The 25369-nt window shown below is 42.2% G+C and overlaps 1 protein-coding gene across 1 annotated transcript; it reads right to left on the bottom strand.

Moving 5' to 3' along the window:
• Positions 1-6699: 6699 nt before the first annotated feature.
• On the bottom strand, positions 6700-23195 carry LOC120850873 (chymotrypsin-like protease CTRL-1). Its single transcript, XM_040223558.1, has 6 exons — positions 23051-23195; positions 21245-21422; positions 18392-18521; positions 15731-15875; positions 9966-10096; positions 6700-6943 (listed from the first exon to the last, which is right to left on the bottom strand). Exons 1-6 carry the CDS (start codon positions 23184-23186, stop codon positions 6734-6736), a joined length of 930 nt encoding a protein of 309 aa, XP_040079492.1. The 5' UTR covers positions 23187-23195; the 3' UTR covers positions 6700-6733.
• Between the last annotated feature and the right edge of the window lie 2174 nt (positions 23196-25369).

Genomic DNA, 25369 nt, shown 5'->3' on the forward strand with positions numbered 1-25369 from the left:
ACGACACTTATGAAGAATTTCTTAATATCTTGAAGCCCATATATGCATTTATTTTCCCCCTCGTATATATAAAACAAAGTACAAAAACACGAAAGCTCTGGGTAACTGCGGAGCTTTTAACAAGAATAAGAAAGAAAAACATTCTACTCAACGTTTTCTTAAGTATAATTATCCAAAAACAGTTCAGGAGTTTAGGTCATATCGAAATTGCTTAAATAACACTTTTAAAAAAGCGAGGTTTGATTTTTTTTTTTATTTAATATGTTCTGCTTTTGGGTGTACGGATCACACATGGAAACGACTAAACTCTATCTTGAACTGTAAGACTTTCCATGTCTCTCTTGATGATATAAAACGAAATGGTATTGAAGTGTCTGGTAAACAGCTTGAAGATATCATCAATAATTATCTTGAAAACATTGTTTGATAGACTAACGTTAAATACCGACCTTAGACATGTTTCATACAATAACTAATTTTTTCTTGAACCTGTATGCAAAGATGAAGTAGCTATATACTTGGAAATTTGAAAAATAGCAATGCTAAAGATATTGATATTATGCTTAAGCATTCTGTTTTCTTTCTTCCACCATGCATAGCGCAATTTTTTAATATTTTCCTTATTCAGGCGTTTTTTCCAATAAAAATGCAGGTTTCGCGGGTCACTGTGCTTTTCAATAAAGATAACAGGAATGACATGGGAAACTGCAGACCAGTATCGATTCTACCGGTACTCTCAAAGGCATTCGAGAAAGATTATTTTACGATTCAATACATTTGCAACAAAACATCACCTGCTAATTGACTCCCCAGTATGGGTTTCCTAAACACGTCAGTACAAAACTTGCTCTACTTTTGCAGAAAAAGAGTATTTTATCCGAATTAGAAAAAAAAGAAATTTAGTCTGTTAAAATCGTGAGGGTGTCTATTTTCTGTCCCTTCTACGTTTTGATGTTTCTTCTCTACCCCAGTCTCAGGTTAATTCAACATGGTTAGTCTTAGTTCCTTAATATAGACTTTACAAAAGTCTTCGACCATATTAATCACAAACCTCTCATATAAAGACTAAAGCGATATGGATATCGAGGAACAGCGGCACCACTTATTCGACAATATTTACACTATCGTAGCCAAATCGTTAGCTTGGATGACTTTCTAATGGACCATCTACAAGCTTCTTCCGGTGTACCACAGGGCAGTATTTTTGGCTCCTCTCTGGTTAATATGTATGGAAATGATATCGTAAGTATTTCGTCTAGTGCTAAGTTTATTAATTACGCAGACGATAGGAGTATACTTTTTTGCTGGCAAACTAACCAATGAAATAATTGGCCTTGCAAATTCAACACTACGCAGGCTAGAAGACTAGAAAAAAGGTAATGATTTAAAAATAAATTTTGAAAAGACAAAAGCAATTTTATTTTGTGGTAAAAACAAGACTATTGTAACAAGGAAAGAAACTACTTTAAAATCTGCTCCTGTCGAGATCGTGCCCTTTTTCAAAACATTACGCGTCATATTTCAGGAAACATTGTCTTAACATCATCATACAAATTCAGTTATAACTAAACTGTCGCAGATACTTGTCGTGCCATATCGGAACAGGTATATACTCCCACGTAATATTACGATCTTAAAATGTAATTTACTATTTTCTTAAAGACTCAAACACTGCCATTTAGTCTGCGCTTCGTTCACACAAGAAAATCTCAAGAAAATACATGTACTAAAAAACGGTTTCTGATAATGATAGAAAAGGTGTCTAACCACTATCACTCTCAATCCCTATTTACAAAGTATAATGTAACGCCGATAACAAAAAATATTTGATTTACGTCTCTGCAAGCAATATAGACAAGAATTGAGAAATAGTATTTGCCTTTTAAAAAACTTGGCAAAACTTTGAACACATGTTACAGTACACAACACGTGGGAAAATGAGCCTATGAAAATAGACACCTGTAGAACAATTCAAACGGCTTAGAAATGATACAAAAAACAATTTACCAGGATCATTAAACAAATTGTAAGACAAAATGTTCAGCCATAACACATCTCTTTTCAAGAAATGTGTAACTTTTTTAGAATGCTTTAAACTCTCATCCTCAAAAAAAAAAGAGGGGGGGGGAATATAACTTGTTTCCCGGAACTTCTATGGTTTTATTTTTGTTTATCTCTGTTTTCGTGTGTCTGAATCAAAGGACTTGTCACTGCGTGTTAATTTTATTTCTATTATGTATAGTTTATTATATTTTGTTGGTAAAAGGATTCGTCACTACGAGTCCATTTTTATTTGTATTTCTGTTATGCAGTTTTTTTACTCTTTTCTGTCTTTTTTATCATTTTGCGTTAAAAGATTCGTCACTATATTTTCACTTTTGTTTCAATAGTTTATTATCTTATCTTTGCCCTGACGCTGCTAGTATGGGGGCCTTCGGCTTTCTCAAGCTGTCTATCTGACAGCCTTTTCTTCAGGCCTCCTGCATCTTGCATTTTAGGTGCAAAGTAAACATTATTATTATTATTATTATTATTATTAATATTATTATTATTACTATGAGATGGTCAATGTGCAATTATTCGTACTATTTTTTTAACTCACTTCTATCTTGTCGACATAACACTCCATAAGCTTTCAGATGCTATCAATCATATTGGCGTACTAGGAATTCTCTCAAATCCTCCATTACTGAGCCCTACACAGCTTTGCTCAAAGACTAATACCAAGTACGACGCCATCCTTTGCAACTTTCCCAACCTGACCCAGCGCCGCCACACAGAAATACCTTTGAAACATGACGTGCAGCACTTCATCACCGGACCACCCGTTCACCTTCGCGCCCGTCGTCTTGCTCCTGAAAAATGTCGAGTTGCACGTCAAGAATTTTAACACATGATGGATTTGGCATTAATCCGACCTTCGTCGTGCAACTGAGCATCCCCACTGCACTTAGTTCCAAAGAAAAGTGGAGACTGGAAACCTTGCGGTGATTATCGTGCACTAAACAACACATTCCCAGATCGTTATCCTATACCTCACATGCAAGACTTTTCTTCAAACCCCTTCGGTATGTCGGTGTTTTCCAAAACAGACCTCACTCGAGTGTATCATCAGATATCCATCGCACGTGACGACATCCCTAAGACAGCGATCGTAACTCCATTTTGTCTCTTTGAATTCGTTCGAATGCCATTTGGTCTAAGTAACACTGCGCAGACCTTTCAAAGTTTCATGGATTAGGTTCTCAGAGGACCCAACTTTTGCTTTGCTTATCTGAATGACATCCTAGTAGCCAGTGCACGCGAAATTTTTTTTTTTCGTCAAGACCGTGATTTTAACACTACCTTGCTACTGTACCACAGCCTGGATACGCCTACCAGTATCATGGTAGATGCTTCGGGCGCAGGAGTAGAAGTAGTACCAGCAGAACACATTGGACAACATTGGAAAACTCTCGTTCTCTTTTCACGAAAATTAACAGCAACCAAGACTCTTTACATTGCCTTCAGACGGGAACTGCTTGCCACGTATCTCAGCGTCAAGCATTTTCTCTATCTTGTCGAAGGTCATGGATTTTTTTTATTCTCCCAGGGCTCGCAAAGCACTCACTTTCACCCTAACATCATATGGAAAGGCTTACACTCCTCGAGAAGAAAGACACTTAGCATTCATGAGCGAGTTCACCACCGATGTCCGACATATCACAGGAAAGCAGAACGTGGTCTCTGATGCGTTATCACGCATGGATATTTCCGCGTTGAATCTACGCGGCGTTGAACAGGTTGACTTTACCGCGCTTGCTAAACATCAGAAACAGGACGCTGCGATTTTGCAGAAAACTGGACAGTTGTACTGCTTGAAGATGTTCAGGCACATAACTAGCAAAAGACGCAAGTTTCAAACTTCGCATGCATTGTGACAACTAGAAAGGGAACGGGTAGCTGCGCCGTCATCAGTGATGACACCAGCCACGATTTCGCCCATGCATGCTACGCCGTTGCGAAAATTCACTGCTTTAGTTCGTTCCTCCGCTGTACGCACATGTGGTGTACACATCGCGACACTGTTAGCGCGAACACGACATCGGCGCATTTTCGCATGTTACTTCTAAATAGTATTAGCGAGCACGAAATGTTTTCGCTTACATTATAAAACTAAATTAGCTCTTTCCGTAGTAATAATAACTTCGATGACATCCCTTGGTTTCAAAGAGAAAAACTGGAAAAACCGGTGATCGCTTGTTCGCGCTAACAGTGTCGCGCTCTGTACGTCACTGGCTGTACAGCACGTCATTTTAAGAACCGGTATCAACTCCATGAGCTTGCGAAAACCAAGTACCTGTCAGTCATATGGCTAATTTAAGCCAGTGGGCATGGCAAGAACGCCTGCAATGGGATTGGAGGCCATGTCAAACACCATACAACCTTTTTCAATCGCCGAGGGCTGCTACATCAGTTATTAAGCGTGCGTCAGACATGGTGAACGTCCTCAAGACAAAATTACCGAATGTTGCACCAATTCACCTGCCAAGGCCTGACTCGCAAGTGTTCAGGAAAATGAAAATGAGAGACTGGGATTCCGTCCGGCCATGCCTGGAATTCAATCCTGTCACTTCTAGCAGTGCGCGCGTCAACCCAATGCGGTACGAGCGGCTGATATCAAGAACGGCAGCGTCTACAAAGAAGTCAATTCGGAAATATGGACTTGCTTCCACCAGCGTCTGTGAACAGTGTAGTACAAAACGGCTACAACAAATCTCTTAAAAATCTGAGGACAAAAAATTATAAAAACAATTTTGCACAACGGTTACTCTTAAGTATTTATCTTCTCGTCGCGTTTTACGGGCTGTGAGTACATCTTCAAAGCTAAGGACGGTACACGCAGTCCCACAACATGATGTGACACGGTTCAGAGTTTTTATTTTCCGTCTGAAGGCGCTCGTGGAGAGAAGAAACCTGACCCTCGAGCCCAGCCGGCGCTCAACGCTGTTTACATTAACGCATAGCGGAGCGCCAGTTGGAGCGCGCTAGGGTCCCTAGACGTACATTGTTTTTAGGGTGAATACATTGTTTGTAGAACACGATAACAACAACACGCGCTGCAAGTAGACATTAAAACAAAAATCGTAGAAAACAAAATGTTGTGAATATCAAGAGCTCCTTCAGGGAAAGGAGGCGCTCTTTCATACGTTCCAGAACAACAAAGAATGCACTAAAGCGTCGGGAACGAATGGTCGTCGTGCTAAGCAAACCGGATACGATGGTTCTTTGCTTAGTGTAGTGCGCGTTCTGTCTGCCGTTAGCCTCAGTGGCGCCTGCTGGGAGGTCCGGCCGCGTTCCACAGGCACACCGCGGCGGCGGCTCAAATGCCGTGAGGAGGCGGGCCGGTTTCGCGCTCCATATTATGTTACCACCAGGCAAAATGCTGAGATAAACATGGGTTTAGCAGAATCGCTTTGTTCGCTTTCGTTATGTGGCGTGCACAGAGATCCAGCACGCCGGCTAATGAGAACAGGTCCTGCGAAGCATGCGACATGACAGAGCTTCACGATCGCTCCGGGCCGGGAGTATTTCCTGCGACTCTTATACAACAACGCACTGATAATTCTCAATTTAAACCGCCGTCCGCCACTGTGCCGTAAAATTGTTTCTTTCTGACTAGCCTCGACGATTTTAACACTTCGTAAATGAAATAAATTTGTAATCTATGAGTATACTATCTACGGGCCCCAATCAATGTGCTGCGGTAGACTCAGTTTTGGGAACATTTCTAGCCTTATAACATCAAATACACAAAACGATGCAATATGTTCTTGCAGATTCTGTTAGTTCCTCTCATTGGCCTTAATCTGGGAGAATTGAAAGCAATCGAAGATGGCCTCTCTTTTTAATTGACTTTCAAAATAACTCGTAATTATCAAAATGGCCCCATTTGAGTGGTTTTTTTATAAATTTCTGTTGGTGCCCTGGACAACCATATTTAGCGACCACATGAGCAAGGTACGGGACAACAAGCTGGCAAAGTTTGGAAGCTCTCGTATTTACAGATACGGAGAAAAAAACAAACAAAGATCTTTACAACTCTCTTTAATGCCGAATTAGAGCGCAGCTCTCGAGGAGGAGGAGGGGAGGGGTACGGAGGGAATGCTCCTCCTTCCCCTCCGTAGCTTCCCCTCCTCCCCTCCTTGTTCCCTCTCTCCCATTTAGTGGGAAATTTCGGCTAACTTTTTTGCTAATTTACGCGAAACTTTTCCCGCTAAGTTTAGCGGGGAAATATTTCCGCTTAATGTAGCGGGGAAACTGAATTGATGTTGAGGTCACGTGACGTCAATTTCCTCGCTAAATTTAGCGAAGAACCTTTTTCGCCGTACGTGACGTCACACGTGACATCACACGTCACGTCACGCGTGACGTCAATATGAGAAACGTCCCACACTGCAACGCGCGGTTACGCCGACGGCGCCGGCGACTCGGCTCAACCCGGACTGCAAATACAGCTTTCTAGAAGACGAATCCCGTTCTTTGCTCGCGCTGCAGACGAACCTCCTGAGAACGCTATCTTCGCATACTTCGCGAGAGGCATATTGGACCTCGTTCTCATTCTCGCAGTGATTAAATGGGACCCCATGAGACTTCTTTTTATATACCTCATAAGAGTCTCTTCCACTTTCGTGCTTTTATTCGAAAGGACGAAGTTCGTCATCAGTGCAATCAGCAGTCGTGATTTATTTCGCTACTGCTTTATAGAGCACATGTTGCGAATCCTTTGACGGCTCGTTAGTGGGTCGATGTACGGAGCGATGAAAGTGTCCACGTAAGCTGATACCCTGGTAAATATGTGGGGTCCTAATCTTGTTCCACACACCCTGGGACCGGCACTGACGATTCCGTGGAGCGACCACTGGCCGTTTGCGAAGTGTACAACTGGGCTCCCACTGTCTCCCTGAAATAAAGGACATTGGTTATTCCAACAAAGTGGCATCGGGAAACATCAGGTCCCAACCTGGAAGGGTAAACTTTTACGCTGCGTTGAATGATTTCTAAGTTATTAAGGCAGCTTTAGGACCCTATACGTGCAGCTAAAGAACACAGATGAGCCACACTGATAAACCATTCTAAACTTAAGCCTTCTCCACGCTGCCATCTTTGTCCACTGGTTGGCGGGGTGCGTTTCGAGCATGCACTGTGACTGTTATGAGAAACATCAGGCACTGTGCATGCGTCCCGAGACGTTTAGTGATTCGACAGTTGTTTGCCCGGGTATTTAGCGTTCGAACGATGTAAACACCAAAGAAGCTTCGTCAAACTTCGAGGGATTCGGAGGCGGCTTTGAACCAGTAAATTGGCTCTGCGAGCGTGGATGATCCGGGAAACGAAATGTTTTTATGCAGTTTTTTTTTTTTCTATTTCTATTAAGATGCTAGTATTCGACTTAGCGATAGTCGTTTATCTTACGACATGCAGGTTCAAATAGCTTGACTGCTTGAAAGGTTTCGAGCCCATTGATCCGCTAAGAAGGTGTCTTCCTGTGAACGCATGAATTTGTAGTCTCGGTGCAAAGACATGATACTTATGCTAGCGATCGACGAGTCCTCTTCAACATAAAAAAGCTTACGAGAGATAGATATTTGTGTGGTGCAAAAGTCTGAACATGAGTTGAAGTCTTAAGGTAGCAAGTTAATCTACACGCTCGTAGAACTCTTCTTAAAAAAACAATTTTATGGATATACGCTATCCTATATATATTTCTGTTTCAAGGGACGCGGAACCGAAAGCCCTTTGTGCGGTGTACTCCTAGTTACTCGACTCCGAGCGCTCTTGATCTAGTGTATTCCTTTCTAACTAAAGCGTCCTATAATTTGATACAGATAAAATATGAACAACTCTGGTACACATTCCGTATAATTCACTGTTATTAAATAATTATGGTTCAGACAGTGTCTTGCCACGCTTCTTTCGCTATGCACATTTTGCACAGACATGCGCCTATCAAATATGGCGCGATCTAACATGCGGACAATTTGGCCGAAGGCTGTGGATCACCAGGTTGCCCACCAGGTCCCCTGGTGGGCAACCTGGTGGGCAACCTGGTGGGCAACCTGGTGGGCAACCTGAATATGTTCTGTCGTACAATAAAAACAAAAATTAGCAACGGACCTGGAGGGCAACCTGGTGATCCACAGCCTTCGGCCAAATCGTCCTCATGTTACATCGCGCCATGTGATTTCTCAATACAGCACGTTGGGCGCATGTTAAATCGAGCCTATGCGGAAAGCAAGCCGTCTGCTTCTTGCGCACGAGCGGCGGGGACGTCAGAACGACGCCGAGCTCTTATTGGCTGATCGAAAAAAACTAGTCGGTAGACCTCGAGGAATCTAGCATTGAGGTCTGCCTAATATAATTTTTTCCCTTTAAAAGATTATTTTTTTCAATCAGCCCACAAAAATTGGCGCCGTTCTGAGGGCACCGTTACTACTGAGCAAGAAGGAGACGACTCGCTCTCTGCATTGATTTCTACCGCGAGGTGGCATTGCGCAATCGGCCACTCCACGGCTCTGGACCACTCCAGAGATCCTCTATTCTCTCCCTACGGGAGCGAGAGTTGCCAGTCTGTTTTCCATGTGCCGCCGCGCCACAATTCGCCGGGATCCAATCATGTGAAGAGCATACTCAAATGCCGTGCAGGAAAGCAGACGTTGTATACGCGTCGCGGCGTACGTTCCCCTGCTTTTGAACGCGCCGCGCGTTTCGAACTCGCGGCGCCGCTTTTCGCTGAATTCAGTCACCTGAGGAGCTCGATCAACATGCCGCGCTGAAAAGATGGCGCTTCGGGGATGAACGCGCAACCCTAGCTCCCTTAGGGAGCCTATGCAGGAACTCTAGGCCACGCGAGGGGCACTTTGCCGCTGATAAAAGACCGGCGCAGAAGTATGCGCGGGTGCTTTTTGTGTCGTGGCGCCTGGCGGTAAGAGTCAATAAATCATTTTGACGGACCGGTGGCGTTGTGTCCTTCTCTGAGATGGAAAGCCGCAAAGCAAATCCTGCAGCCTGTTATCTTCGTGTTTATATTTTTAAAACTTAGTGGTCTCGCTTTACTTGCTATAGTAGTCACTCGTCAGTTTTTCTTTCACTCCTTGCAGCAATACTCCCATTTCAAAGAGCCATCAAGCTACATTGCCGGTCGCCATTTCTTCCCAAGAAATGGCGACCGGCAATGTTGCTTGACCATTCGCCAATAACACCAGTTATTTCCGAATGGTCAAGAACTCCTAGTGTCTAAGACGTGCTGAGAGAATGTGCCTAAACAAGAGAGGACAGGCGAATGCACTCGTTTGTAAAAAGGGTCTATTTTGGTTTTAATAGAGAAAAGTTCTCCCGTTAGAACTATAATAAGAATTAGCTCTAATCCTTCTGTGTCCGCGGTGCACACACTGATTTACTACACCCACTGAAGTGCTAATGAACACAGAACGCATATCATGTTCACCATTTATATTCCGTGATCCGTTCTTCTGCATTCTTATGGACTTATGCCGCCATATGATTGGTTTGGGAGCTAAAATAATATGCTCGGGTCTCTTTACGCCATGCGTTTCTTAAGCTGTCGTTGACGGTAAGAACTTGTAAAATTGAAAGTGAATTAATGCTCGTGTATTCCTTATGACGAATAATAAAAGTGCAACGCCCTGAGAGTGAAATGTCTCAAGGTGCGATTATACTTTTATAATTTGGCACGCTTGGTTTGGTAAATTCGTCAGCACTGGGCTATTGTTTGTGTTCGTAAAATGAACGCCATTTACCCGGGAATAATTAGTTTAAGAGAGGCATGTTTTCAAGATACTGCAGTGTTTGTGTATAGACGATGAATGTGTCTAAGCGAATGCACCAGAACAGAAACAAAATACTGATAAGGTCGCGCATGCATCAGACAGAGAGTTCGCTGGAGACGAAAATGCCATACTTACGCCGCAGGTACTGCCGTATTGATGACCACCACAAAACGCTTGAGGAATTATGCGGTGTCTGAATCGTCGGCACTCTTGATGTGAAATTGCTGATACCATAACCTGCTTTAGCTCTTGTGCAGACCTGCCACCTATAAAGAGCATGGCATAATGTATGTATCAGTACTGGTCAAACAACAAAAGGGAATTGTTGGTTTTGTTTTCGTGCCATAAGTGACTTTGGTTTTGAACCACTCCTTTAGCTTTGTGTTTCGGCATAATTTAGCCGCCCACATTAACAAGTATGATGAAATAGCTCAACAAAAGCCTGTCACGCAGTTTTTGTCACCTGGTGGATGAATTAGGCTAGTATATACAGAGTCAGTCAAACCGAATACATTCGAATTTGCTCTATGGATATATTGCGTTCGAAAAACAAGCAAGCGTTAAAAGGTGAGTATACTTAATAGATTATGCAGAAGAATATTCTAGGCACAAACATATAAATTCGTTTACTTGTACTTAATTGTCTCAAATTTCTTTATGACAGTCGTCTGGATCATGTATGTGGAGTTTAATGTGTCAAACATCCTAACATATATTTCAGGTTTATACTGGGATCGGTGGAAATTATAAAAGAAAAACATGTACGCAAATTTTTAAAGTTATTTCATTCCATCGGCAATAGCATTCGAGTTTCGAAAACGATTTTGTACGAAATGAAACTGGAGATGTTAAAGACGGTTTACAGATTTGCAGCCGCTTCCGACCGAGGGGCTTAAAACCCCTAGGGATCTCTTATGACCAGAGTGCACACTTGCGCCGTCTATGGGTAGCCCTAGAGAACTTGGCATTTGTGTATATATTGCTATTATTTTCGCACACCATTCTTTCTCTTTTGGCTTGAAAACCTTTCGAAAATATTATGAAATATAATTTTGTATAAATTGTATCTATATTTGACCTTGCAGACACTGCAAACAATTCCCTCGTGTGAGCATATTATGCAATCTTGCGCGCAGCAAGGATCAGCACAAAAGGGGAGGATAGGACACAACAGGCGCCTTGTTGTGTCCTGTTCTCCCTTTTGTCCTCGCACTTGCTGCGCAAAAGATTCCATAAGATATCAAACCAACTCGCCCAGAACAACCACTCTTCTTGAATCCCTTTAGTGAAACACAGTTCCAAGGTCGCCTCAATAATGGCGCCCGCGTGCCAAGAGCGGATCGGAAAGAAGGAAATGCAGAACTAGTCAGTGAAGGTGCAAAGGACAATCAAGCATAAACTGTATAAACCTGCAGGTTTTTAGGGATATTTTTAAAGGGGAAGGAATTTAACAACAGCTGCATCAGTAGATATTAGTGTGCTTGGATATGTAGAAACCTATTCCTAGGGATACGGAGCGGCCTGTAATAAAACAACTTGAAATCTGCGTGGGTGTCATCAAATAAAACAAAGAAATAAAGAAAAGGTGGTGTAATTGGACCCATAGTGAGAAAGACGGACACTAAAGAAATGAGGGCGGAGTGCACGAAACATTGGGAGAACGTGTTTTCTTAGGAATTGTTTACCTTTGGATGGGGTGTCATTCTATGGAATATAATACGCAAAGGCTCGACTGTGTATCACGAGACATACAACAGATGGGTGGTAACCATGAAATTGTGATATTAGGAGATATGATTATAATATAAGTAAGTGTTTGTTGTGTTTGTACCCTATTTCCCACGTACACTATTTTTCATTCCTGAACAACCACCGTTGCAGTCTGGAGAAGTTCTCGTTGGTGTACCCGTGTTCGTCCTTTGATGGGATGCTGAACAGAAATCTGGATTCCACAAAACACGTGGCAAAAGCGTGCAACGGGATGCTAGAAACACCAAGTCATCACTCATACAGCACTATCTCGAACGGATGACTGTATTTTTCAAGAAAAGGAGGCGCATTTGACGGAAATGTTAAGGTCATGTTTCTGCGAGAAGGAGAGAGAGCAGCCTCGCGTCTTCTCCGCCTCGCGGCCTTGAGGGAGCGAAGCGAAGAGAGGAGGAAACTAGGTATCTTCACGGTCAAGCGCCTCGTCGGTTTGGTTCAATTTCGACCTCTTTTTCCAAAAATACGGCCGTCCATCCGAGACATCGCCTTACGAGTAGTGTTGTAGGGATTGTAGCTTTCCGCCAACATCTCCTGCATTGTTTTCATGAAATCTAAATTTTGGGTCACCATCCCTTTAATGCGGTAGGTTTGCTGATCTATCTTATCCGTTCCTCTTTTCATTAAAGTATACAATCACAAGAGGAATTTTACCGTCTCTCGCTTTTAGTCTGCGAATTGACTCTATCTTATTGGGCTGCGGCACAAATAACTTCAGTTTCGCTGCTAGGTTTTCCATTACTGCTGTCAAGTCTTGTCAGCCCTGTCGTGTAATTCTTTGAAGTTCTATGTTTATTCTTCACGAGTATTGTTTGCCTTTTTTGTAATGCCCATTTAAGTTATTTAATTATTATTTAATCTCTTTTCTACCTGAGCTGCTCAATGTCAATTGTCCTTTTATTTAGTTCGGTCGTAGCAAATGTCAAAAAGTCTACTTTTTTTGATGATATTGTACTGCTTGGAAAGCATGGTTGTCGAGATTTCTATCTCTTGGTTGTTTTTTTCTGAACATTGCGTTTTTCGATCCTGGTATGATATTTGAGAGACTGGATTTTTAGCTAACATTTGATGTTCTCAATTCTAGATATGACTTCTCCCAGCTCCTGCTTTGTTTTTAATATTTGCTCCATCATAGCTGTGTTAGTTTCGCCTGTCATAGCTGTTTCCTGGCCATCCTTTTGAGGTGCTTGTCGTTGGTTGTGCACGTTGCATGTGCCACAACTCCAAGACAATAGTTCTTCTGGTTTTAAGGTTTTAAACTTTGTTTATGTGATGTCTGCGCATTCACCGATGAGGTAGGTATTCTTACATGTTGAAGATTTTAGCAGTTTTCTGTTTGCTGCTATGTAAAGTTGAGTGGAATCGAAGAGAAGAACAAAAATGTAGGCAAAGCCTTGGTTAAACAAATGGGTAAGAGAATTGAGAGCACAACGTCAGAATCTGTCTTGGCATCATAGGCAGGTAAGTGTAAGGAGATTCATCGTAAGATGTAGAAACAAAGTGGGTAGAATTTTTTTCAGATTCGAAAGGAGTATGAATCATAATAAACGAGAAAATCTGAAGAAGAGGGTCAGACTGGATGGAACATAGAAACAAGAAGAATAGGCAAGAAGCTAGGTAATTCTGGAATATCCTAAATTCTCTGGGCAAAGAACAAGAAATTAGTAGCGATTCCTGATCACATCAAATGGGAAAACCAGAAAGGGAAGCATCAATTAAACACGTAAGCATGATCTTAGAACTGATGTTTGAAAAGCAGATCTCTGAGCGAGTCAACCTGTGCAACGTAAATCAGAGCAACATGAACATTCTGAAATTACCTGAAATTACTGAAAGAAAATGCAATAGAGCAACACAAAACATCCTCGGAGGCACAGCTACAGGCCGAGATGATATCCAGGTTAGTGAATATAATGCGTCTACAGTCCGTGACATTGCTTCAAGAGGCATGTGAGAATATTTTTAATGATAGAACAGTTCCAAGAGATTAGAGGCGACTCATAATGAACCTACTATACTAAGGTAAAGTAAAAAAAGGGTGTATTAGACCTTAGCGCCCAAAAACAATAACCTCAGTCATATGCAGGTTAGCAATGCAGGTAATTAAGAGTAGGGTGCAGGATCAACTAAAAAATAACAAATACTAGGTGAACAATGAAACGGGTTTAGAAGGGTGAGAAGTTTAGAGGATATAGTACTTCCTTCAACGCTGTGCCTCTAAATTACAAATCAGGAAGGTCGGCCAATCTGGCTAGCGTTTTTAGATATCAAAGGTGACCATGGTGGCGTAAATCAGAATAAGGTGTGGAATATTTAAAAGAAAAGAGGACTGGGACCGTGTGTCATACATTTTATGGAACGACTACAGGGATAATCAGATGTCGATAGCATGTGAAGGTGGACAGATGCAACCTTTAGTCATAGGCAGGGGTCTCAGAGAAGGGTGCCCGATGTCACTCCTACTATTTATGATATATCTGCATGGGTTAGAACATAGGCTAAAGAAGACCGCTCGTAGGTGTGATCTAACCTATTTTAGACCGGGGGAGAAAGTCACACAGACGATTTCAGGGATAATGTATGCAGGAACTGATGACAATATGCAGGAACTGATGACAATATATGGACGGGAAAGTCACAAGTTGGGACTGAACTTTAGTGCAGAGAAATCAGAAGGTATAAATGGAGAAGCCAGCTTTTTAAAGGTACAGGGCAAGGAAAGCAGATATTAAAAAGAAGAGAATATTATATGGCTTTGGAGAAAGTGCCTTATTATTTGAGGTTTGAGAATTAGGACGTACAGGGCCAAACACTAAGCAATAGATACAACGTGTATCATATATGCGGTGAGGGAATGGAGCTATCACAGCGTGCCAATATAGAATGTAACGGGCACGGCCACCCAGGACATCACGCGAAGAAGCTGACCCCTTCAAGGCCCTATGATTTAATGGAACCAGTGAAACAACACGTTTGGAAGACATCGAGCTTATGTGGGGAAGATTAGAGGAATAGCGGCAAAATCAAAGGACGGATAAAGGGTAATTATGAATATATTTTTCTTTTTTTGCATTTATTACCATCTTTGGATTGCCCTTTCGAGCTGTCTCAAAGATGCGTTTTTTCCTTCTTTTTTTAACGCAATGCAAGAACGAGAAGAAAAAAAACTAAGAACCTTACAGCAACCCAAAACCCCATATACAATCATTCGCGCGATCTCTGTATCAAACGTCAACGTACACAAAATCATCGCACCAACACCATTTTAAATGAACTCAAGAAAATATTTTATCGGAATGTATACACGTTTGCAAGCCTGGCGTCCCGAGTGCTGCCCCATGCTTTTAAGCACGTGCGGCATGCGCGTGAAGATGGATTTGGCAGGCTTGCAATTTCACGTGCTTCCTCTCACGAGCAGGAACATGGCGGCGGCCAGATGCCATGTTTCTAATCGTCTATATCAAAGAGTTGGGTACATGTTTACTGGTTATTTTATGAAATACAAAATCGTAGTAAAAATCAAGAAACGTTTTTCAAACTTCTCTGAATTATCCATCACGGCATAAACAACGTCGTCCCAAATATTACACTTATCACTTGTTTTTACTGAAAAGAGCACATAAAAACCTCATGGTTTGGATTGTATGGCTTGACTCCAAATCAAGTGTCAATTCTGGGAGAATATTTTTAATCACTTATTCACCAGAACTCATGCTGTATTACCCGTTATATAACTGGCAAAAGAAACTTCAGCCTTCCAACTTTTTTTTGTAAAACCAAAACTGGTAGCTCGTTTTTTTTGTTTTTTTTTAATTCCGTTAAAAAAAATTTGCGAGAATACTCAGAACAAACACATTTTACTGCAAGTCGCTGAATAAGCTAAAATTAATTATTGACTAGGCGGTGCAAGTCACCACCTGATTTAAAGGTAACAGCCGTTATGCACCCATTCATCTATCCATCCATTCATCCATCCGTTTTCTCTCGGGGTAAGGAATCACATGATCTTGGTGTTGCAGTACTTAAATTATTCTGTTTTCAGTAATATTTCGCTTCACGTCCTTTACACCTTCAATAGCTTGTATGATATATCTCAGGGTAGACTTCAGTAAATTGCAAATCTAGTGATAACTCACCTCCTACTTCACCCCATCCTGTGACGTAGAGCTTGGATCCTGTAGTGAGCTGTTCCCCCTGGTTCGGAAGGCATACTGGCTGAATTGTCCTTGTCATGTTCACTTTCCGTTTAAGTTTGATAATTGCAATGTCCGGTGCCTCACCCTAAACGAAATAACAATATATTAATCCATGCTACATAAATTTTGCTATACGTTCTCAGGGGATCTGTGAAGGTATTATCTTCATAATATTTCAAATGATTATTCAGTCAAGAAATACGAATATAAAATAGTACATTTAATTAAAAAAATACTGCTTGACATTTATTCACGTTGCCCATTTATAATAACAGTTTACTCAGAGAATTTCACAAACAAGCTTTTCGGAATGCACTCTTGGTAGGCGAAGCGGCGATGGTAGGTACAGAATCCAGTGACACTCTAGAGTCAGTCAGATACGATATAAACAAAAAAAGTGCGGTACAACATACAGTAATGTCTTTGCACTTTAGGCAAGCATTTCCTAAAAAAGGTGTCTTGGGGATTTATATCAAGCAGCTGGGTGCTGTTTACTCGTTATTTTATAAAATATCTTAATTTTTATATCACATACGCTAACTTGACACACTCGGGTTTCACTACTGCCGACCCCTCTACAACCGGTTTTTAAATCTCTTGCGACTACTTACGACCGCTTACGCAGCAGTATGGCCTGTCGTAATCAGCCAGAGGAGGATTAGAAACCGGTCTTCAAACCTCTCCGGTAATAATCAAAAGGGTTCTCTTTTAAAAAGAGTTATCTTTTGTAGTACGTCGTGCATTCGATCGTACCGCGCTATGCTCCACGTCCGTATCACCATTTAGCATTAAGAATCATTGCGAACGACAGAGGAGCACCAGATGTATGAGCCCGCGACAGATGCTTTAAAAAATGGCTCCGTTTATCGGTCGAATTTCGAGAAGGGCGACAGAGCTAATATTCTGCACTCTCGCTTCTCTTTATAATCCTTAAATGTATCAAACCCGGGGCAGAAATTGTTATCGCAATTGCTTTAAAATTATACAACCTCAGTTATATTTTATGTGAAAGTTAGCGTCTTGTTTTGGGTGGTTATAGTCCACACTAAGAAAACTAAAAAAAAACAACCTGAAAGCATGTTCCCCTGGGAGGATCTCAGACTGACCTATATATAATGTCTGAACAGATTTTCTCTTTGCCATTAACCGCCTGTCTCGAAGAAGGTATATACATATCTTCGCGATATAGGTTTATCGACACACAAATTCGTTTGTTTAACAAACCATTTTTTTTAGGATAAGTTCACGTTTCGGCTCAATCAACACGAACACGACATCGTAGGTTTCGTGTCGTGTTCAACACGACACGACATCTACGCAAGCAGGTGTTGATGAGCATCGAATTGTAACGCTTACTTTTGCTTACCTAAAGAGAAAATGTAAGCCCCGCTAGTAATCTTTGTGACACAATTTTATTTTCAAGAAATAAAACATTGAAAAAGCTCTTCTTCTTTGTCTGTGCTAATAGTGTGGCTCTATGCATACTATCGTTTCGGTAATCTTACGTGTGCAACATTTGATAAGCGGGATGGGAAACCTGTCTAGTTTGCTCACGTAAACAGTGGCGATCTGTGTTAGTTACTACATCCTAATTTTTTTGTTAGAAGCAGCTTTGCTTTTCAAGGAAGACAGTCTACATAAATATTGTTCGGAAACTACTGTGAAAACAAAGTTAGCGGTTCCCTGCGGCGTCCTGCCAATGAACTCCGGTTATATCGAGGCGCTGGACGCCCTGCTGAGCTCTGATGCTTACAGCTGCATTGCATTGATTCATTCAGTTCATTTACGTCCGCTAAATTTAGCAGACGGTGTTGATGTGACGCCGTGACGTCATGTAACAGCATGTCGTCACAATGTGATATCCCGTCACAATGTTAATTCAGTTTACAGTAGATATTTCCACGCTAAATCTGGAGAAAAAAAACGTGACGTAACATGACACCTGACAGTATCAGACCACAATGTTTTTTTCCCAATAAATATAGCGCATAATTGTTCGCGCTGAATAGAACGGGCCAAGACCTTAACAACTACATATGCCTTATCCTCGGCAAAAACCTCGCAAATTACTGATATCGGCCTGAAGAAAAAAACGGCAGTGGTGGGACTATTCACTCTTCTGTGGAACACATGCTGCATAAAAGTAGAGTAGTACGATGCACGCTTTCCCTTCGACTAAACAACACAGTGAACCGCTCTCGAGTAACAAGCGCCTTCTTGTGGAGTAGTCTGCGAACTACAAGTGTTGGGCAGGCCAACGTAAAATATACCCTCCAAAGCACGTTGGCATCGTGCTCCTGTATCTGTGTTTATTGTTTTTCATGCCAAATAGTACCTTTGCTTTAAAAACAAATCGTCAAGAACGACGAAATGCGCGCGGAGATAGGTTTTTAACTTGCCGGTCATGCGGTATGGTTGCCTCGAAAAATGTCGACAGGGGTAAGTAAGAAAAGCCAGAGGATGCGCAGGAACTTACTGCAAAAAGGCCCATTGTCTCATTATGGTTATGCTTCATGAGTCTGCTCACATACACATGAGTGAAGCCCATGAATCGACATCTTGACACCAGGTCTAATGGGTCTTACCCGCACGATTCCTTACCGGCGCTTGGGAACGATGCCAGGCAGGGTGGACGCACATCTCTTTGACCGGCGCGTGTACTTCTGATGCCCCCGACTGCCAGCGGTGATGGGAGCCGAGGTAGACGGTGAAGGTCGAAGGGCTAAGATCCCTGGACGGACAAGGACGAATGAGCCCGGGAGGCACGCCAGTAAAACGCTTAACTTGACACAAGGTTGTCAATCCTAGGGGCCTAACTTGGACCCAATGCGGGTTTGCTCCAAGGAGCTATTCAGTAACATTATACTTTTCTTTTGACGCTTCTATTGCTCGTCTCTGGCTCACCGCATAGTTCTCCAAGTGTAAGACGTTAGCCAAAGATGGCACGTATGAACCGAAGAACTGTCAGTGAAGCCTAAATTGGGCACTTGTTTGCCAATTTATCCCCAAAGTTGCCACATGACAACAGAACAAACAAGAAGTGAAGCCTCACTCTGGCACTTGCTTGGCGATTTAGGGCCAGACCTGGTAGATGACAGCTAAATTATTAGCATTGAAGCCAAGCTTTGGCGCTTGTTGTGGCGAAGGAAAGCTCTGGCTTCACCGGTCATTTAACATCCTTTATTCTCAAGTTCTACGTCAAGTTTGGCTTTACCTTGGCTTCACCGGCCATTTAAAAGCCTTTATTCTCAAGACAGAAACTATATTTTTGTCTAAATAACTGTGCTACCGGGAAGTTATTGTCACACTGTTCTTGCACTAGAAAGTTCAAACTATACGGTATTCATGTGGAAGCTGAGCGAGGAATTTAGAAATAGTTTCATTTAAAGTGAACAAAAAATAAATTTCGATATACAAATGTTTTTCTCTTTCCGACATGCTAGACATGATTTCTAAACTCAAAACAGGTGTTCAGAAAGCGGCAAATGAATGTTAGGCCAAAACCGACATTCAAAATTTATTAGGTTCTCCTGTTTTGGTGACGTCACCTTATGTACTCTCAGCAAATTAAGTATGCCCTCTAAAAAAAAAAACAAAAAAACACGATGGTTTTAACCCGAGAATCGCGCAGAAGGATGTAGAATCTTTTACAGTGGATTAAAAAATAACAGGGACAGACAACAAATCTAACTCATAGAACAGAGCTCAATTAGGAATGTTGATTGCCCCTATTACCTTCTCCTCCACAGTAAAAATTTTTCCTCCTGCCCCAGCCTCGGTTTGAAAACGTCAATATAAACTTCCGAAAACCCGCCTGTAATTCCAGAAACAGTTTTTGGCGCAATTTTTATTTTTGCTTTTCTGTCGTGAGCTGCTCCAAGATTAATTTTAAACAAAAAAATTTCTTATGAGCCGCGGAGAACACGCTGCACTGTCTTTCTATTAAAATATTTTACGTCAAGCTTCCAATGTGGCCAGAAGAGTCACTTAGCCTCTCGGAACATACGTGGAAATTCAATAACTTAACAAAAGACAAATGATTGTGACTCGCAATTCGAGTCGCTGTACTCTATTCCCCCCCCCCCCCCCCCCCCCCCAAGTTGCTATTGCGGTGGGAACTGCTTGCTCGTCGAACCAGTCATAGGCCACGCCACGTGATCAACTCCCCTTCATGCCTACGCGCTATGATCGGTTTCAGGTGACGAAAGGAAGGCGGTTGACTCAGATTTTCACTGACCCAACACGAATCCCTTTCGAACACCGACGCAATACTCGTCTCAAGACTGTGCACCGGCCTGGCCCCTCGTAGATGATGGGAAACTTCCAGCGCTACGTCCTTGCTCTCAAGAGTCACCGAGAGCTGAACAAACGCGGGGCGTGTCCAGTCCCGAACATCTAATCGCTCAACAGACAATGAGATTGTGCCATCAGCCGTTAGGAACTTCGAAGCACGAAGCACGAGACCACATGCGAGATCGCAATTTGCGACGTGCTTATAATCTGACAGAGGCTATTAGAGGCGCTGACTGTAGACTCTAAAAAAAAAAGAAAAAGGCCGTGATTTCTTTTTTTTTTTTTTTGCAGCAATTCAATTTTGGCGAACAATAGGAGAACCTCAGCGAGTCACGGAGCTGAGAAGGCGATTAGACAAACATTAAGCGATGTGCGCAAAGTGCCGTTTCCCTTTCTCTCTTTCTCCGCGCATATCGCAGTTTTAGAGCGCAGCCCTTAGGCGCCCGTTTCCGGCTTGAGCGGGGACGCCGTCACCGTTGCCGTCGCCGTCGGCGTAACCTCGTGTTGCATTATAGGACGTTTCCCATAATGACGTTAGACGTGACGTCAGGAGGGTCACGAGTGACGTCAAGCGTGACGTCATCCTGCTGACGTCACATGGCGTCTAAATTTGACGAAAAATGTTCCCGCATAATTTAGCGGAAAAGCTTCCCGCCATATTTGGCAAAACTTTTGTTCTGCTCAGTTTAGCTCAAAAATGCTTCCGCTAAATTTAGCGCGGAAACTTTCCAGTCAAATTTAGCGGGGCAATTATCCTGCTAGTCTTAGCTGGGGAATGTTTCGGCCAAATTTAGCTGGCTGTTTTTTTCCCCTAAATTTAGCGGATACATATTTTTCTGCAAATTTAACCGAGAAATGTTTCCGCTAAATTGAGCGGGAGAATTTACCGGAAAATTGACGAACAATTTCGCGGTAAACTCTCCTCCATAACCTTCCCTCCCTCCGCACCCTCCCTCCGCACCGTCCCTTCTCCTCCTCAAGTACTACGCTCAAATCCGGCGTTACAGACAATCTTAAACGTCTTTCATTTTTTTTATTTGGATATTCGTCCCTATAGCTGAGAGCCTTCTATCGTTCGCCATCATTGGCTGCCTCCTTGTTCTATTCAAAAGCGAACTCGCAGAGCCTTTTGTTTTAAAGAATAAGTATTTTTATTCTTACCAGACGCAGTGTGCGGCAGTCAAGACATGCTGGTCAGAGATCAGGGTGCCTCCGCAGATGTGTCTACCGGCGTAAACCTGTGCCTGCCACGGCCAACTTCCCGGCACGGCCACGCTACCTCCGTAGATTCGATCTTCGACGTCCAGAGCCGGTTTAATTGCGGGGTTTCCGCACTGGTCTGGAAGAATAAAATAACGAAGCAAGGTCAACTTTTGGTGTTAATTTCCATACGGAGTCGAATAGTGATTGACAATCTTGCCTTTGATTTCTGACGTTATCACACGATTTAATGGATCCTGTTGCTGTAATATAAATTTCGTCTCCGGTCTTGGGCGAGATATATTCAAGATATGTTTCCCTTTGATGGGGAGGATCCTAATGTTCTCTAAAAACTTTTCTCAATTTGCAAGTACTCAGATTAACCACGGAGCTTTGAGGTCGTAAAAATAGAAGAAAAACAAATATTTTGTCAAGTAAAAATGTAAAACTGAGACTGCGTGATTGTGATACGCAGATTCTAAAATAAAACGGAACTAATAAGGCTTATATTTCGTGGCTAATTTGTTGACAGAGTTGACTGAATGCCACAGGTTGTTTTATTTTACAAATTTAGACATACCCGTAATGCCGGGATGCGTGATTGATAAGCAGCCATTTCAATGGAGCCATAAGTTAACCCCGATTGTGCACTTTACACGTGGTTTTCTATCATATTTCATTAAACGTTTAGCTCTGAAGAACATTATGGTTCTGAGAGAGATTGCCTGTTTCGTGGTGTCCTAGCTACCCTAAAATATTCGGAAGTGATACTAGTGGTAACATTGCTTTTACCTTATTAAAAATACAACATCATTGGAAATTTGTTCCTTATATCGGTCGCGCTCATCGTTCAAGCTTATTTTTCTTTTCACAAGGGCCTTCAAGGTTTCATAAATGACGATGATCATCATCATCCACTGTGGATAGCAGTATCTCGCAACTGTTGGTTGCGTATTATCTCATACAAAAAATAACCGAAGTCTCATCATATTGGTTTTGGTGTTTGCTGATGTTTTGTTAAATTTTCAAGGACGTTCTACGGACAACCAGTAAAATTGCTCCTTCTGATTATTCGGTGATAGATGCAGTTTGAATAATTAAGGGAGCCAAGGAACTTATGAAGTGAAAACACGGTGGAGGAAGAAATAATAACTCGATGGTTGAAGATTAGGTAAAACATTAAAAATTAATTTTTGACTTGAGTTTACAGACTACCAAAACTATAAATTCCTCGTATATCACGTTCTCTCAGAAACCTAAAACTAAGACTATGTTTACTAAAATCAATGGAAAGCGCGGCAATATAGACACTAAGAGCGCATAAAAATATAAATGTAATATTGCATTTATTAATAGTTCGTACTCTTTTCGTTAATGTAATATCTATGCTTCATAACATCTATAAAATTTTTTTTTTCTAGATCTTCATCCACTGAGGCTGCAGAAAGGACCGAGGAATGTTTTATAAAGTAAATATTATTACACTGGGCGTTCGGGACAGAAGTCAAGAACAGACACAGTTAATACGAATCGTGGAAGTCTGCAACTGACTGTTCCTAGCGTTCCAACTCTCCAGGGTTACAACATTGCTCCCGATCTATTGTCCCAGTTCTAGCTAATTGAATAAGGATGAAACGGTTTTACACATGAGACAATAAGATTAATCTTTAATGAAAATAATTTGATAAAAAGACACGAATCAATTACAGAAACAAAAAACAAAACAAATAGGAAATCGAATGAACAGATAAAAGACGTAATACTTGCCTTTCTGCAGAGCCCAAGCAGGAACCGCCAGAAGTACGACAATTAACCCCAACATTGTAGCCACAGCCGTACGTCTCAGGTAGCATGTCAATTCCACACGGCAGTGACAAGTTAAATAGAGGGGGGCCATTTGCATTGCTTGCACAATCTATTCAACAAGAGTTCCTGCAAACAGCAGAGAGGATCAAAAGATAAAACATATCGGTATTCTTTGTACCGGCGCATATAGCGAAGGTTGCCTGATAGGGAAAAAAAAAAAAAAAAGAGGCGTGCTTATGGCACACCGCTGGTTTGCTGTTTCCACACGGGGAGTTATGATAGAGGATCTGCACAGACTGCCGCCGTAGTGTGAAAAAAAATATTTTTGTCGAGTATTGGCACCATACTAGCTGATGCTCCCGAGTTGAGATGGAAGGAAGAACGCAAAACAAGAACAATATCGATGGCACGTGAGGTCAGCAATGAACACCGCGCGAGACTGCTAGCCGAAATGCGAAACATACGATTTTTCTTATTGCAAAAGGTATTGGCGGGCGCCAGTGGCGTAGTCCTAGGGGGGGTTTGGGGGTCGAAACCCCTCCCGAAATGTCGAAACTAACCCTTTCTCCCCCCCGGCTCGCTCTCCTGATCACGCAGTCGGATTTCCACGAGGCACGGAGCAACGGGGAAGCGCGGACAATCTCCAAATTATGTGCTTTCGGGAAAGTTGTTTGTGGGGTGGAAAATGCTATAATTAATAAAATATGCAATATTGCTCAATTCATGTTTATTCGATGGGATGCGGAACTTGGTCTCAGATATTACAGAACGGATATTTCGAAACATTTGCGGAGTGAAGGATGGCAATTTCAAGGCAAAATATAACAAACTATTTTCACTAAAATACACACTTCAATCAAACCAAAGTGAAGATAATAAAACGAACACACGGTTATAATATAATACAGTGTCAGTGATGTAAGGAATAATAAATCAATTGTAAAAAAAAGACATTCACTGTAAGCAACAGGTAGGGCTGCGCTCAGCACGCCTTTTGTGATCAGAATTACGTGGTTTCGACTAGAAATTGCCGCGAATAAAATGGTAGCTGTGACTAGTTAGATTAGAAAGCAATTTACAGGTTCTCTGTAAATTGGTTTCCAAGCGCCTACACACTAAAATGCAGCCGCCTGCATTCACGGAAAACAATATCCAGGACGTTCTCCGCTTGAACTTTATTGTCGCGGTGAACATTCAAAAGCGATATATTTTGTTTCCGCTTGGGTCCAGATGCAGCCGATGGTACAAGCGCGAGCTCCGGGATTTCAGCGTCCCTGCCAAGCACGCGCGCTCGTGCACTCCAAGCACTGTTCAGGGCCAAAAGGCTCGCGCTTGCAGCATCGGCTGCGTTTGGACGTAAACTGAAACGAAGTGTAGACCGAGCAGTCGCTCATTCGCAGTGGACGCTCTCACGTATGTTTTCGAGCGTAGTAGCGAAGATAACGAGCGCTCAGCGCTCAGAGTGGCTAGTATCTTGAGGAGACGATGGACGTTCTAAAATAGGGGATCCGGACAGAGGGCGACGGCCTGTATATGCACCGCAGACGTGACGGGCGCTTCACGTTTCTCCCTCTTGCATTGGACGCCTAAAATTTCCCTATTTTTGGCGACGTTTTCCTAACTTTGAGAAAATCGCCGGTCACGGATGCGACAAAGTCCGTCTTGCTTTCTGCTTTGTATGTCGAGGTGGCGTCCGATGCAACTCCATATTAGATTAATCTCTTCGTTGCACGGAACAACAGAAACTCCTAAGAAACAAGCCTTCATATTCTGACTACGCATAGGCGTAAGGATAGTCAAGTTCCTTTCCACATTCAGCGTGTAGTTTCTGCGTGGTGCGTCATGTCATTTCTCCGAGTGACGGAACGACGGGTTCGGACCGATGACTTCTCATGACCCCTATGATATGCTGCTGCTGCCTTTGGACCACGCTGCAAGATAAAGCGGGCTAGTAAAGATAACACTCTCTTTCCTTTGGCATCTGGTTCTGTAGCATGAATTTGCTTTAATAGATAATAGGTTTTGGATTTGTAATTGCTCAGAATTACCTTCGCCGTAAATATGGGCCCCTAATGTTGGTGCCTGGTCGGTTGCTCCAATTTTTCAGCGTCTAACTTTATTGTTCTTGCTGCTTATTTATTAATTTTAATTAATTAAAATTAATTAAAAAAAAGAAAAATAAATAACGTATGGATCGCAGGACACTCAATCTTCACCGAAGAGCAGCCGCAGGGGTAGAATTAAGACGTGTCATGTTCAAGCGCATTACGTAGGAAGATT

Source organism: Ixodes scapularis, unplaced genomic scaffold (assembly GCF_016920785.2).
Source record: "Ixodes scapularis isolate PalLabHiFi unplaced genomic scaffold, ASM1692078v2 PGA_scaffold1__304_contigs__length_218370807, whole genome shotgun sequence".
Lineage (NCBI taxonomy): Eukaryota > Metazoa > Arthropoda > Arachnida > Ixodida > Ixodidae > Ixodes > Ixodes scapularis.